The sequence below is a fragment of the Pygocentrus nattereri genome, chromosome 3 (genome assembly GCF_015220715.1).
Source record: "Pygocentrus nattereri isolate fPygNat1 chromosome 3, fPygNat1.pri, whole genome shotgun sequence".
NCBI classification, from domain to species: Eukaryota; Metazoa; Chordata; class Actinopteri; order Characiformes; family Serrasalmidae; genus Pygocentrus; species Pygocentrus nattereri.
The window spans coordinates 957,171-973,093 of NC_051213.1; the positions used below are offsets into that span (position 1 = coordinate 957,171).

The 15,923-nt window shown below is 46.8% G+C and overlaps 1 protein-coding gene across 3 annotated transcripts in view; it reads left to right on the forward strand.

Moving 5' to 3' along the window:
* LOC108415151 (SH3 and multiple ankyrin repeat domains protein 1) overlaps nucleotides 1-15,923 on the forward strand; it is a 153,520-nt gene that overhangs the window by 114,648 nt on the left and 22,949 nt on the right. For 2 of the 3 annotated variants that reach the window (XM_037536799.1, XM_037536797.1), the window contains exons 16-20: nucleotides 1,562-1,644; nucleotides 4,349-4,473; nucleotides 10,465-10,600; nucleotides 12,383-12,463; nucleotides 12,956-12,964. In XM_037536799.1, the coding sequence (XP_037392696.1) occupies nucleotides 1,562-1,644; nucleotides 4,349-4,473; nucleotides 10,465-10,600; nucleotides 12,383-12,463; nucleotides 12,956-12,964 (434 nt within the window). The remainder of the gene's footprint in view (nucleotides 1-1,561; nucleotides 1,645-4,348; nucleotides 4,474-10,464; nucleotides 10,601-12,382; nucleotides 12,464-12,955; nucleotides 12,965-15,923) is intronic. The other variant, XM_037536798.1, reaches the window with a different exon arrangement.

Consider the following 15,923-nt stretch of genomic DNA (forward strand, 5'->3'; position numbering starts at 1 on the left):
AATTCATAACACAAGCACAAGTTGCATCCTGAGAGTTACAGCCAGGGGGCGCTGTAACAGCCAAGTCTTTCTGTGTGGTCATATACTTTGTCAACTGTCATAGCAGAAAGGAAGTTGCACAAGTCATAAGTCTCTCATAAAAACGCTCAGATAAACAAACCTAAATCAATGCTGTCCAAACAAAACTTGAATCTCTGTTATTTCTAGATCTACAAAACAGAAATGCTCCAAAACGGCTGGAAAGAGAATTTATTTTTATATTAAATGTAGACAGATACTTATTTTTCTTTGATCTGACCTGTTCCCTGCCTTCCACCTAATGACTGCTGGGATAGTGTCGGCCCACCTTTTGCAGCTATAACAGCTTCAGCTCTTCTGGGAAGGCTTTCCACAAGGGTTAGGAGTGTTTATGGGAATTTCTGACCGTTCTTCCAGAAGTGCATTTGTGAGGTCAGACACTGATGTTGGACGAGAAGGCCTGGCTCACAGTCTCCACTCTAATTCATCCCAAAGGTGTTCTATGGGGTTGAGGTCAGGACTCTGTGCAGGCCAGTCAAGTTCTTCCACACCAAACCGGCTCATCCGTGTCTTTATGGACCTGCTTTGTGCACTGGTGTGCAGTCATGTTGGAACAGGAAGGGGCCGTCCCCAAACTGTTCCCACAAAGTTTGGAGCATGAAATTGTCCAAAATCTCTTGGTGCTGAAGCTTTAAGAGTTCCTTTCACTGGAACTAAGGGGCCGAGCCCAACTCCTGAAAAACACCCCCACACCATGATCCCCCCTCCACCAAACTTTACACTCGGCACAATGCAGTCAGACAAGTACCGTCTCCTGGCAACCGCCAAACCCAGACTCGTCCATCAGATTCCCAAATGGAGAAGCGTGATTGGTCACTCCAGAGAACATGTCTCCACTGCTCTAGAGTCCAGTGGCGGCGCTTTACTCCACTGCATTCCACACTTTGCACTGCGCTTGGTGATGTAAGGCTTGGATGCAGCTGCTCGGCCATGGAAACCCATTCCATGAAGCTCTCTACGCTGTTCTTGAGCTGATCTGAAGGCCACATGAAGTTTGGAGGTCTGTAGTGATGGACTCTGCAGAAAGTCGGTGACCTCTGCGCACTATGCCCCTCAGCATCCGCTGACCGCTCTGTCATTTTACGTGGCCGACCACTTCGTGGCTGAGCTGCTGTCGTTCCCAATCGCTTCCACTTTGTTATAATCCCACTGACAGTGGACTGTGGAATATTTAGTAGTGAGGAAATTTCACGACTGGACTTGCTGCACAGGTGGCGTCCGATCACGGCACCACGCTGGAATTCTCTGAGCTCCTGAGAGTTTGTAAGAGTTATTTTACTGAGGTCAGTGTGGAGCAGCATTAGTACACATGAAGCGATGTTCATATTTTGGCCCATATTTTGATCTTAGTATTCAGGTGGAATACAGTATTCAGTATTCACCATCGTTTGGAGGAAAACCACACAGTCCATCCGTACTGTAAAAGAATCGCATCCATGTGTGTTTATACCCCTCACTCACAGTCTCCCTCCTCCGCCCGCAGTGATTACATCATAAAGGAGAAGTCTGTTCTTCTGCAGAAGAAAGAAAATGAGGGCTTTGGCTTCGTCCTCCGAGGAGCTAAAGGTGAGACAGAGAAAAACATCTCTCACTGCTTTTTCTTCATTTTTATACGTTCTGTCACAGCAACAATTCACAGAATTCAGCCTGATTCAGTGCAGCACACGCTAGACCCCCAATCTAACACGCTGGACCCCCAATCTAACACGGTGGACCCCCAATCCTAACACGCTGGACCCCCAATCCTAACACGCTAGACCCCCAAACTAACACGCTAGACCCCCAATCCTAACACGCTAGACTCCCAAACTAACACACTAGATTCTCAAACTAACACGCTGGACCCCCAAACTAACACGCTGGACCCCCAAACTAACACGCTGGACCCCCAATCTAACACTCTGGACCCCCAAACTAACACGCTGGACCCCCAATCCTAACACGCTGGACCCCCAATCCTAACACGCTAGACCCCCAAACTAACACGCTGGACCCCCAATCCTAACACGCTGGACCCCCAATCCTAACACGCTAGACCCCCAAACTAACACGCTGGACCCCCAATCTAACACGCTGGACCCCCAATCTAACACGCTGGACCCCCAAACTAACACGCTGGACCCCCAAACTAACACGCTGGACCCCCAAACTAACACACTAGATCCCCAAACTAACACGCTGGACCCCCAAACTAACACACTAGATCCCCAAACTAACACGCTGGACCCCCAAACTAACACGCTGGACCCCCAAACTAACACGCTGGACCCCCAAACTAACACACTAGATCCCCAAACTAACACGCTGGACCCCCAAACTAACACGCTGGACCCCCAAACTAACACGCTGGACCCCCAAACTAACACGCTGGACCCCCAAACTAACACGCTAGACCCCCAAACTAACACACTGGACCCAAACTAACACACTAGATCCCCAAAGTAACACGCTAGACCCCCAAAGTAACACGCTGGACCCCCAAACTAACACGCTGGACCCCCAAACTAACACGCTGGACCCAAACTAACACGCTAGATCCCCAAACTAACACGCTGGACCCCCAAACTAACACACTAGATCCCCAAACTAACACGCTGGACCCCCAAACTAACACGCTGGACCCAATCTAACACGCTGTACCCCCAAACTAACACGCTGGACCCAAACTAACACGCTAGATCCCCAAACTAACACGCTGGACCCCCAAACTAACACACTAGATCCCCAAACTAACACGCTGGACCCCTAAACTAACACGCTGGACCCAATCTAACACGCTGGACCCCCAAACTAACACGCTGGACCCCCAAACTAACACGCTGGACCCAAACTAACACGCTAGACTCCCAAACTAACACGCTAGACCCAAACTAACACACTGGACCCAAACTAACACGCAAGACCCCCAAACGAACACGCTGGACCCCCAAACGAACACGCTGGACCCCCAAACGAACACGCTGGACCCCCAAACTAACACACTAGATCCCCAAACTAACACGCTGGACCCCCAAACTAACACGCTGGACCCAATCTAACATGATAGACCCCCAAACTAACACACTGGACCCCCAAACTAACACGCTGGACGACTGGACCCCAAAACTAACACGCTAGACCACTAAACTAACACGCTGGACCCCCAAACTAACACGCTGGACCGCCAAACTAACACGCTAGACCCCCAAACTAACACGCTGGACCCCCAAACTAACATGCTGGACCCCCAAACTAACACACTAGATCCCCAAACTAACACGCTGGACCCCCAAACTAACACACTAGATCCCCAAACTAACACGCTAGACCCCCAAACTAATACACTGGACCCAAACTAACACACTAGATCCCCAAACTAACACACTAGATCCCCAAACTAACACGCTGGACCCCCAAACTAACACGCTGGACCCCCAAACTAACACGCTGGACCCCCAAACTAACACGCTAGATCCCCAAATTAACACGCTGGACCCCCAAACTAACACACTAGATCCCCAAACTAACACGCTGGACCCCCAAACTAACACGCTAGACTCCCAAACTAACATGCTGGACCCAAACTAACACACTAGACCCCCAAACTAACACGCTAGACCCAAACTAACACACTGGACCCAAACTAACACGCTAGACCCCCAAACTAACACGCTAGACCCCCAAACTAACACACTGGACCCCCAAACGAACACGCTGGACCCCCAATCTAACACACTAGATCCCCAAACTAACACGCTGGACCCCCAAACTAACACGCTGGACCCAATCTAACACGATGGACCCCCAAACTAACATGCTGGACCCCCAAACTAACACGCTGGACGACTGGACCCCAAAACTAACACGCTAGACCACTAAACTAACACGCTGGACCCCCAAACTAACACGCTGGACCCCCAAACTAACACGCAAGACCCCCAAACTAACACACTAGACGCCCAAACTAACACGCCAGCCAGTTCAGTACATCCCCATCATTTTCTGCGTTGGATGTTATTATAAATTGTTTTCTATTTTTTCATCAACTCTCTCTCTCTCTGTCTCTCCCCTTTTCTCTCTCTCTCCTTTCTCTCTCTCTCTGTCTCTCTCTCTCCCCTTTTCTCTCTCTCTCTCCTTTCTCTCTCTCTCTGTCTCTCTCTCTCTCTCTCCCCTTTTCTCTCTCTCTCCCATTTTCTCTCGCTCTCCTTTCTCTCTGTCTCTCTCTCCCCTTTTCTCTCTCTCTCTCTCTCTCTCTCTCTCTCTCTCTCTCTCTCTCCTTTTCTCTCTCTAGCTCAGACTCCCATTGAGGAGTTCACTCCCACTCCAGCTTTTCCTGCTCTTCAGTATTTGGAGTCTGTGGATGAAGGAGGCGTGGCCTGGAGGGCGGGGTTACGAATGGGGGACTTCCTGATTGAGGTGAGGGGCAAACTACTGGGCACTTGGCATTGCGCATTGTGATATTAGGCCTGTGTGCAGCTGCTCAGCCACGGAGACCCAGTTCATGAGGATCTCGATGCTGTTCTTCTTCCAGAGGCTGTTTGGAGCTCTTTGTTTTTATGTGCTACTAGCTTCAGCACTCAGTGGCCCACTCTGTGAGTTTGAGGGGTATGCCACTTCATGACTGAGCTGCTGTTGCTCCTGGATGCTTCCATTTCACAAGATACAGTACCACTTGCAGTTGTCTGGGGCAGATCTAGCAGGACAGACATCTCACAGACTGACTTGAGGCAGAGGCAGCGGCCTATGATGGAGCCATGTGTATAGTCACTGACCCTCTATTGCCAGTATGTGTCTATGGAGACTGCAAGGGTATGTGCTTGATTTTATACACCTGTTAACAATGGGTGTGGCTGAAACACCTGAACTCAGTAATTAGATACACTACTTTTACCCAGCTAGTGTATCTAAAAACAGTAGTAGCTGCATTTTTAAGTCTGACTGGTGTCTGTAATTTAGTCCATTTTTCTAGACTTGTGATTTGTAAGTGTTATAAGTGTCTCACAGTGCCAGAAACCATTACGTAAAGCTGCACTGCAGTACACAGTAGTGTCATTACTGAGTGAGGAGAATAAGACCAGGCTAAAATACGGTGTGAATTGCCTTGTGAATCCTGAAATCATCATTTAAAAGTTAGAGGCGTTGAATTTTCCACACCACTTCGCACGCCTTTACATATTAACATCACATACAGACTCGAAAAGACGGTCCGGCTCGATGTTTCGGCCTCAAATGATTTCCGAATGAACATCATACTGATGAAGATGTGATGACAGTAGTAGATGATTCACTAACATCCTCAGAGACGCTCCTTCACCGAGTTCTCTCTAAATTCCCTTTCAAACATCATATTCATCCGCTCGGGGAGGAAGGTCGAGGCACGACCCACACACACTGCATGCAGTTGCACATTTCCACCAGAGAGGTCTCCAAAGCTGACATGCAAAACTGCATTTGTTTTTTCATTTTATTCGTTTGTGTTTTATTGAAGTGTCACTGGAAGTGGATTCAGAGCTTCTTCGTGTCTTCTATGTTCTCTTCACCCAGTTTCACACTTCTTACTGAAGGCTGGTGCTGATACCGTTGCGCTCAGTTCATCAGCCTGCTGTAAGCGGCAGAGCCAAAAGCAGCACATCAGACTGAGGCGAAGGAGCCGTCTTCACACTGTATAGATAATCTTAATGGAGTGTCTACAAAACATTGAGCTCAATGTTCAGAGTTGCATGATGGACTGAGAGGACAGGAAGCTGCTGATGTAGAACCTGCATGTTTCCTTTCTTGACAAGAACAAGAAGTTGAATTATCAGTGGTTTATTTCTATTTTTGGTTGGAGATTTTGGTGCATTGGCTTGTTTTATTTGGCGTAGTTTTGGGCTGTGTAACAGTAATAACTTCACCATGGTTTTACAAACGGTGCCAGTTTTTAAAAATGAAGACGTATTTCTAAACGATGACGTGTCAAATTCATATTCCACGTCTAAACAGCCAAATAAACACATTCCACCCATTTATATTTTAGAGGAGCTCACTGATTGGTGGTGTGGCGGCTGACCAATAGAGGGCGCTGATGGAAAGGGGGGGGGTCTGAAGAAAATTAAACATAACAGTAATATTAGCAACTTGACTTTGCTGTCTGAGATGTTCTTTAACGGAGTCGCGCTGTGGTGTTGGGCGTGTTTACACACTAGCCACGTGCTAACATGCCAGACCCAAACAGGTGACCAGCTAAACCAACACCTGACCGAAATAAACCGACCTAAACCGGCTTAGACCAGAGTAGCCTCAAGATAAATAGTGGTGGCTAGAGCTCCAATCAGCACAGAACTAGTTTGATTTAATCTCGAACACCAGTCACTCAATGCTGTCCTCTCAGATCTCCTCTAAACGGGTCAGTTTAGCCTCGTTAGGGGAGCCGAGCCTGTGCTGTGATGCGTCGTATGTTTGGCCTGCTAACTAAGCTCTCGTTAGCTTAGCCAAAACGCTACAGTCCAAAACCCCAAGGAACAGGTTCAGTTTTAGTTCTCGGTCAGTTCAACACCAGCCACTCCAGTCTTGCTCCCTCAGACTTCACGCTACCATCTCCACTAGTTTCAGAGCAGCATTCAGTCAGAATCTGGCTCTGTGGCTGCTGGCTAGGCTAATGTCACCTTCGCAGTGCTCGGAGACGGTTTGAAGGCATGAAGTAAATCTGTGGTAGGAGCTTTGATTGATCTCGGCTGAGCTGACTGCTCCGCTGACTCACTGTTCAGACAGCGTTTGCAGGTCGTACTCAGTAGGAGTTATTTGGAAGCCTCCTGTGTTGTTTTGGTCGTCGACTCTCTTTGAGCAGAGTTTGTGATTAATTGTGTCTGCATAGAAAGTTTCACCACAAAGAAAGCTGGCTCAGTGCTCAGGGACGCTGAATAGCAGCTGACGTCGTCGGTCGGGAAATGCAGGGCTTAGATTTGTAATTGCCAAAATCAGACAATTTGCTTCTGGGTGTTTTCTTTAATATAATACGACCCCTGATGTGAACCAACCACTGGTCTACCTGTGTAAAGGTCAGTGGAGTCGCAAGGGGGCATGAAGAATAGGCTTTGCTGTGTGTCCAGCTGAGTTGTGATGCTGGGTCCTTTCATTAGAGGGCAGCGTTTGGTTATTGCTAATAAAGTTGATCAGCATCTTGACAAAATCTGGGTTTTTGACCAAAGGCCAGGGTGAGAATGAGGCCTGCAAAACATTAAAGTAAGAAGGAACCACTTTCTTTAACAGTCCTACATTAGAACTAGTCCATACGAACTCCACGATACTAGGAAATTATTTGGAGTGACATTATGGCAAGTACCAAGTTTAACAAAACTAAACTGAAACATGTGAAAATGTGATTTCAGTTATTACATAACTGGGGGGGGGGGCAGCATGCCTGAAACGCCTCCTCCTTCCAATCTGACATGATGAATTCCCATTTCTTCCTTTTGCAGGAAGGTGATGGTCTAGGCATGCAGTTAACTGGTGATGTATTGGCTTCTATGACTTGTTAACTACATTACCCTCCACTTCTAAACTCAAGAAGCAAACGTCAGTCCTACAACAGACACATTAGACTGTATATTTCTCTATATTGTGTGTATATTTAATATATTGTATAAATGTGGGGGGTGTGGGGGTTCAGTCAGGGGGGGTCAATAAGCCACCCAGAACTCCAGCACACATTCTGAGAGTTCTCTCCCCTCCCTCGTCATTTTCCCCTCGTTCTGCCACAAAACATTTCAAGCCTAGACTGAGAATTTAATTTGCAGCATCGTGTGTTTCAGAAGGAAAGGCAACATCAGTTATAAGCCCTTCCAGTCAGCTGTGTCTGACAGGTTCCAGTAAAGAGGTTTCTTTGGAAGCAGCACTAGCTGCGCACCCATGTTTCATCCTAACTAGTGTCACACTATGAATCTAAAGCCAGGCAGTTGTTGTGTAGGACAACAAAGTCTCTCTACAGCCTATTTTACAAAGACAATAATAAAAATCAGTGAAGTAATGTTTATACCGTAAAGTCTGTTGTCAAACAGAGTGAAGTGGGTGTCAGCAGACTTCCCCAATTGTTATTTTTTTCACCTCCGTTTAGCTAGCCTACACATTTCCACCTGTACTGTGGAAGTGACTGTTCTCATCTGTTTAAAACTGGTTAAAATTACAATGAACTTCTGACGGGAATATGGCAAGACAGAATGTTTAAAGTGACCAGAGACTTTGTGACACCCTTGCAACCCTTGCTTGCTGCTTGCTTGAGTCCTTTGTTCAATGCCATGACAGCAGATACTAGGCCTATGTCACATGGTATCAGCTGGGATTGGTACATTTTTAAGATTAAGATTATGTGACCCGTATTAATCCCACAACGGGGAAATTCCACCTCCGCATTTAACCTATCCATGCACTGAGCACACACACACTAGGGGGCAGTGAGCACACTTGCCCGGAGCGGTGGGCAGCCCAATCCGCAGCGCCCAGGGAGCGGTTGGGGGTTAGGTGTCTTGCTCAAGGACACCTCAGTCATGGACTGTCGGCTCTGGGGATCGAACCAGAGAGCATTTTTTAAGAGCATGAGTAATTGAAGGTGGTATTTGATTGATACCCGAAACCAGTATCTCTACCAATGCGTCCCTTGAAATAATTACAAAGTACTTTGAAGTTTATACCTCACACTTACTGTTTATGCACAGATTTGTAAAAACAGACATGACCAAGACAACCGTCAGTACCGTTAAACCACATCCCAAGGACTTACTTCTCATCTTAAACCTTTTTGGAAACAATTGTGAGCATATCTGACCAGAGTTGCTGAAATGATTGAAAACAACATGAGCTACTCAAAGTGCTCTTGTGGCACAGTTTCTGTCTTGTGTATTTATTATTTTTCAAGCTAAAGTTCTTGTTTATTCAGTCGCATCTATCAGAGATGTCACAGCAGTTGTTTGTGCACCCCTGGCCGAATTCCATGTGATTTTCTAAGACGTTAGCACATCCTCAACAGGGAACACACGTTTTAGCATTTTTCTAGTAATTTTTGTGCGCAGCTATATTATATGCACATTATATGCACCCCCAAAATTAAACTCAAAAAGTAACCAGTAATCGTGTAAAGTCTGCAGAAGTGTGTTGCTTGTAGATGGTGTGTGAATTTATTTACACTTAGGAAATCAGCACGGCATGGAATTTGACTGGGGTGCCCTAACCATTGTACACGAGTGTTTAACATCCAGCCGTGACGAACAGGTTTTACTCAGAGGAACTGGCAGTGCGGCTGTAATAAACTGGAAGCTTAAGTAAAGAAAGTAGAAGGGCTCAGACATTAGTGTCTCCTTTATGTAGGTTAGTGTTTAGTGTTTTATTGCATCATTCTTTTTGATGACAGCAAAGGTGTTGCCAGGCTATTATTTGTTATCCCAGATGGTTGCTAAGGTGTTGGTAGGATACTGCTATGTTATCCCAGGTGGTTGCTGAGGTTTTGCTGGGCTATTGCTGTGGTATTCCAGGTGGTTGCTAAGGTGTTGGTAGGATACTGCTATGTTATCCCAGGTGGTTGCTAAGGTGTTGCTGGGCTATTGCTGTGGTATTCCAGGTGGTTGTTGAGGTGTTGCTGTGCTATTGCTGTGGTATTCCAGGCGGTTGCTGAGGTGATGCTGGGCTATTGCTGTGGTATTCCAGGTGGTTGCTGAGGTGTTGCTGGGCTATTGCTGTGGTATCCCAGGTGGGTGCTGAGGTGTTGCTGGGCTATTGCTGTGGTATTCCAGGTGGTTGCTGGGGTGTTGCTGGGCTATTGCTGTGGTATCCCAGGTGGTTGCTGAGGTGTTGCTGGACTATTGCTGTGGTATCCCAGGTGGTTGCTAAGGTGTTGTTAGACTATTCCTGTAGCATCTCTGGTGGTTGCTAAGGTGTTGCTGGGCTATTGCTATAGTATTCCAAGTAGTTGCTAATATGTGTGTGTATATTTAGGTGCTCATATGTATGTGAGTGTGAGGGCTGTCCTTGGTGACATCTTTTGTTATGGATTTGAATATTCTAAACATTCTGCTATTCCTTTGAATGAATGCTGTAGAAAAGCTGTATGTGTGATCAGTTCCAAAAGCAGAAGTGCATTATTACCATATAGACTCTACAGTCCTGCAAAACTTCATGCCCTTGAATAATCCAGGATATTAAACCAAATAACAGTAAAATTATGTGTCCCAGTACTACTTATTACAAGCACTGAATGTGTTAAACCTTTACAGATAGCATTGCTTCTTATATGACCTGTGTTGTAGCTGTACAGTATTCATCTTGTTGTAAACATTATTATGATTGTGATCTGTGACGTGGTTCAGAGACTTGAGAATGGGGGGTTTTTATGGTGATACTAATAAACAATATAATAAATGATACCTCTCTTTCTCTCAGGTGAATGGGGTGAATGTGGTGAAGGTGGGCCACAGGCAGGTGGTCAACATGATCCGTCAGGGTGGGAACAGCCTCATGGTGAAGGTCGTCATGGTAGCTCGCAATCCTGAGATGGAGGAGGTGCCTAAGAAAAAAGGTAAGAGCTTACTGTGAAAAGTTTAATGCTTTGATAGTCTCTAATCCCTATTCCATACATACTGTCCCTATATACAAGACACTAGCCACACCATAGCAACCACCTGGGATAACATAGCAAAAGCCTAGCGACATATAAGTTACCACCTTCGAGACCATAGCAACAGTCTGGCAACCTTCGCATCCATCTGGGATTCCGTAGCAGTGAATTGAACACTATTAAAGGGTTCACTATAAGCACTATATACCACAATAAGGTAGGGAACAGAAATGGTCCCCAACATCTATTTACTGCATTGAAACACTGTTTAGAATATTATTATAGGGAACAGTGATTTACATTGGAATACATTATATAGTGAATATGGCATAGTTTTGGGCACTGCTCCAAATAGCGTACTGTGTAGTAAACATGGTGTAGTTTTGGACACAGCCCAAAATATTGCACTATATAGTAAACGGGGCATAGTTTTGGACACAGCCCAAATTGGAAGACTGTAGTGAGAATAGAGCGTAGTTTTGGACATCATCCAAAATAGTGAATAGGGAATAGTTAAGAACAAAGCAAAAACATGTGTATTTTAAAAAGTGATTAGGGCATATTTTGAAGGAGTAGAGGTCGTAAAGGTGGATGACTTCAAATATCTTGGGTCAACCATCCAGAGCAATGGACAGTGTAGAAAAGAGGTGAAGAAGAGGGTGCAGGCAGGATGGAGCGGGTGGAGACGGGTGTCAGGGCTGATGTGTGTCAGAAGGATAGCAGCAAGAGTGAAAGGGAAGGTCTACAAGACAGCAGTGCGTCCTGCTATGATGTCTGGTTTGGAGACTGTGGCTCTGTCTAAAAGACAGGAGGCTGAGCTGGAGGTGGCGGAGATGAAGATGCTGAGATTTTCGTTGGGAGTGACCAGGATGGACAAGATTAGAAATGAGCAGATCAGAGGGACGGTGAAGGTGGAGCAGTTTGGAGATAAAGCCAGAGAGGCCAGGTTGAGATGGTTTGGACATGTGTTGAGGAGGAATAGTGGATATATTGGGCAAAGAATGTTGGAGATAGAGCTGCCGGGTAGAAGGAGAAGAGGTAGACCTCAGAGAAGGTTTATGGATGTAGTGAAGGTGGACATGGAGATGGTTGGTGTGAAAGTAGAGGAGGCAGTGGATAGGGTGAGATGGAGGCAGATGATCCGCTGTGGCGACCCCTAAAGGGAGCAGCCGAAGACGATTAGGGCATATTTTGATACATATCTAAAATATGACACTATAAAATGAATTAGGGGATGATTTTAGACAGCTTGTGTGTGTACGGCGTGTGCAGATGTTCTGTTTATGTTGTTGCTGTGTTGTTCTATCTCTTTTATTATGGCATTTCAGATACTCAACTAAATAACCCTAACCCTAAATTGGTTCCGTTCAAACCTCACAAACACGCAGCAGTTTATTGCTATTGTTAACCCCTTAAAATCCCAGGCGTATTACCTATTAGGGCTTTATTATTCAGTAACTACAGGGACTTCTCAGGCTAAAGAAGTGTGTAATAAAGCTTTGGGTCCACCGTTGGGCTCTGACCATTTAAGAGGCTGAACAAAGATCATATACTGTACCTGTTACCCAAGGGGTTCCTCAAGGATCCACTCTTGGTCCCCTTCTATTCATTGTTTCACGTGACCCCTAGGCCACATTGTCCCCAGACCTGATTTTCAGAATCCCTCAGATTTCACTGCTATGCCAAAGTGCTTATTGTATTATTATTTTTGTTGAAAATTTTTTTTGCTCTTCCCTCTTTCAGCTCCACAGCAGACCAAGAGGCTGACCCCCCCTGCCATCACACTGCGCTCCAAATCCATGACCTCGGAGCTGGAGGAGATGGGTACGACACACTAACACATTCAAATGTCACAATGCTTGTTTGATTGAAATGGGAATTCCCTTCAGAGGGACCTGCAGGGCATTCTGAGAAGCACCTAAACAGGAACCCAGTTCTCAAAGAGAAATGACTTTTTATGGATTTATCACCAATTAAGCACTATTAACATTATTCATAAAATGGGCATAACATCTCTGCATTCTTCTGTTGTAAACATGATAACCCCTGGTCCCTATCACTACATTTGTAAAGAAGTCCTAGCCTAGACATTTCTATAGAATGGGCCTGATAATGCTGTAAAGTTGAAAAGTCTGTGTAAATCCCTTTTAACTCTCTTGATATTTTTATGTTTTATATTTAAGCTTGTATTATGATCTCCAGCCCCGTTTATTTGTATTGTTGATTCTGCTCATGCAGTTGTGGCAGATTTTTCGGCATTATTGATGTTTCTGTTCCTTCTGCTTCTGCACCCCTGGACCATATTTTGATCCACAGTAGAAAAAGGTATGTGTCATCCTTTCATCATTTTATCTCAATTATTCAAGGAGACACCTGCTGTGCTTTCACTGTCACAGCTATTTACCATAAACACATACATTGCTTGTCCACTTCATTATAAACCCTTCTCTTGAGCTGCTGCTCACTGTCCACCTACCTTATAGGTCCACTATATACAGTAACATGTACCTTACATATCTGTATAATTAACAAATTTAAACTGCACAAGCATTACCGCTATATCAGCAGGGGTGTCTGTGTTATAGCTGTGCGGGTGTTAGCGGGGTGTCTGTGTTATAGCTGTGCGGGCGTTAGTGGGGTGTCTGTGTTATAACTGTGCGGGCGTTAGCGGGGTGTCTGTGTTATAGCTGTGCGGGCGTTAGCAGGGTGTCTGTGTTATAACTGTGCGGGCGTTAGCGGGGTGTCTGTGTTATAGCTGTGCGGGCGTTAGCAGGGTGTCTGTGTTATAACTGTGCGGGCGTTAGCGGGGTGTCTGTGTTATAGCTGTGCGGGCGTTAGCTGGGTGTCTGTGTTATAGCTGTGCGTGCGTTAGCGGGGTGTCTGTGTTATAGCTGTGCGGGCGTTAGCGGGGTGTCTGTGTTATAACTGTGCGGGCGTTAGCGGGGTGTCTGTGTTATAGCTGTGCGGGTGTTAGCGGGGTGTCTGTGTTATAGCTGTGCGGGCGTTAGTGGGGTGTCTGTGTTATAACTGTGCGGGCGTTAGCGGGGTGTCTGTGTTATAGCTGTGCGGGCGTTAGCAGGGTGTCTGTGTTATAACTGTGCGGGCGTTAGCGGGGTGTCTGTGTTATAGCTGTGCGGGCGTTAGCAGGGTGTCTGTGTTATAACTGTGCGGGCGTTAGCGGGGTGTCTGTGTTATAGCTGTGCGGGCGTTAGCTGGGTGTCTGTGTTATAGCTGTGCGGGCGTTAGCGGGGTGTCTGTGTTATAGCTGTGCGGGCGTTAGCGGGGTGTCTGTGTTATAGCTGTGCGGGCGTTAGCGGGGTGTCTGTGTTATAGCTGTGCGGGCGTTAGCGGGGTGTCTGTGTTATAGCTGTGCGGGCGTTAGCGGGGTGTCTGTGTTATAACTGTGCGGGCGTTAGCGGGGTGTCTGTGTTATAGCTGTGCGGGCGTTAGCGGGGTGTCTGTGTTATAGCTGTGCGGGCGTTAGCGGGGTATCTGTGTTATAGCTGTGCGGGCGTTAGCGGGGTGTCTGTGTTATAGCTGTGCGGGCGTTAGCGGGGTGTCTGTGTTATAGCTGTGCGGGCGTTAGCGGGGTGTCTGTGTTATAGCTGTGCGGGCGTTAGCGGGGTGTCTGTGTTATAGCTGTGCGGGCGTTAGCGGGGTATCTGTGTTATAGCTGTGCGGGCGTTAGCGGGGTGTCTGTGTTATAGCTGTGCGGGCGTTAGCGGGGTGTCTGTGTTATAGCTGTGCGGGCGTTAGCGGGGTGTCTGTGTTATAGCTGTGCGGGCGTTAGCGGGGTATCTGTGTTATAGCTGTGCGGGCGTTAGCGGGGTGTCTGTGTTATAGCTGTGCGGGCGTTAGCGGGGTATGCATTTCGTTAAGATCACTTGTTTATTTTGAATTTCCAGATTTAATAATAAGTTTATGCTACTACCAATGTATCTTTGATGTGTTTGAAATTCCGGTGTTCTTGTGGGTTAAACACTGAAACATTCTTCCACACTGAAGTGCGTAAGTGCCGCTCTTGTAATGGCAGGCTGGGCTCTGGTTAGAGACAATGGAGCGATCGCAGCCAGAACAGCGCTGGTGGGCGTTGGTGGCGATTCCCGGGGTAGTAGAGGTCTGCTGTGATATTCAGCAGCGTTTCTTGTTGGCACGTCTGTGTACAGCGAGCAGCATTCCACCTTTCATTAAATGAGCTAAGTGGCCCACCTGGCCAAAGTTATGTGCTGCCTGGCGTGGATGAAAAACAGGCAGTATATATACCTCACGGTTCTGTCACACTGATACATCACACCGCTATACCTCACGGTTCTGTCACACTGATACATCACACCGCTATACCTCACGGTTCTGTCACACTGATACATCACACCGCTATACCTCACGGTTCTGTCACACTGATACATCACACCGCTATACCTCACGGTTCTGTCACACTGATACTTCACACCGCTATACCTCACGGTTCTGTCACACGGATACATCACACCGCTATACCTCACGGTTCTGTCACACTGATACATCACACCGCTATACCTCACGGTTCTGTCCCACGGATACATCACACCGCTATACCTCACGGTTCTGTCACACTGATACATCACACCGCTATACCTCACGGTTCTGTCACACGGATACTTCACACCGCTATACCTCACGGTTCTGTCACACTGATACATCACACCGCTATACCTCACAGTTCTGTCACACTGATACATCACACCGCTATACCTCACGGTTCTGTCACACTGATACTTCACACCGCTATACCTCACGGTTCTGTCACACGGATACTTCACACCGCTATACCTCACGGTTCTGTCACACTGATACTTCACACCGCTATACCTCACGGTTCTGTCACACTGATACTTCACACCGCTATACCTCACGGTTCTGTCACACTGATACATCACACCGCTATACCTCACGGTTCTGTCACACTGATACATCACACCGCTATACCTCACGGTTCTGTCCCACGGATACATCACACCGCTATACCTCACGGTTCTGTCACACTGATACATCACACCGCTATACCTCACGGTTCTGTCACACTGATACATCACACCGCTATACCTCACGGTTCTGTCACACTGATACATCACACCGCTATACCTCACGGTTCTGTCACACGGATACATCACACCGCTATACCTCACGGTTCTGTCACACTGATACATCACACCGCTATACCTCACGGTTCTGTCACACTGATACATCACACCGCTATACCTCACGGTTCTGTCACACTGATACATCACACCGCTATACCTCACGG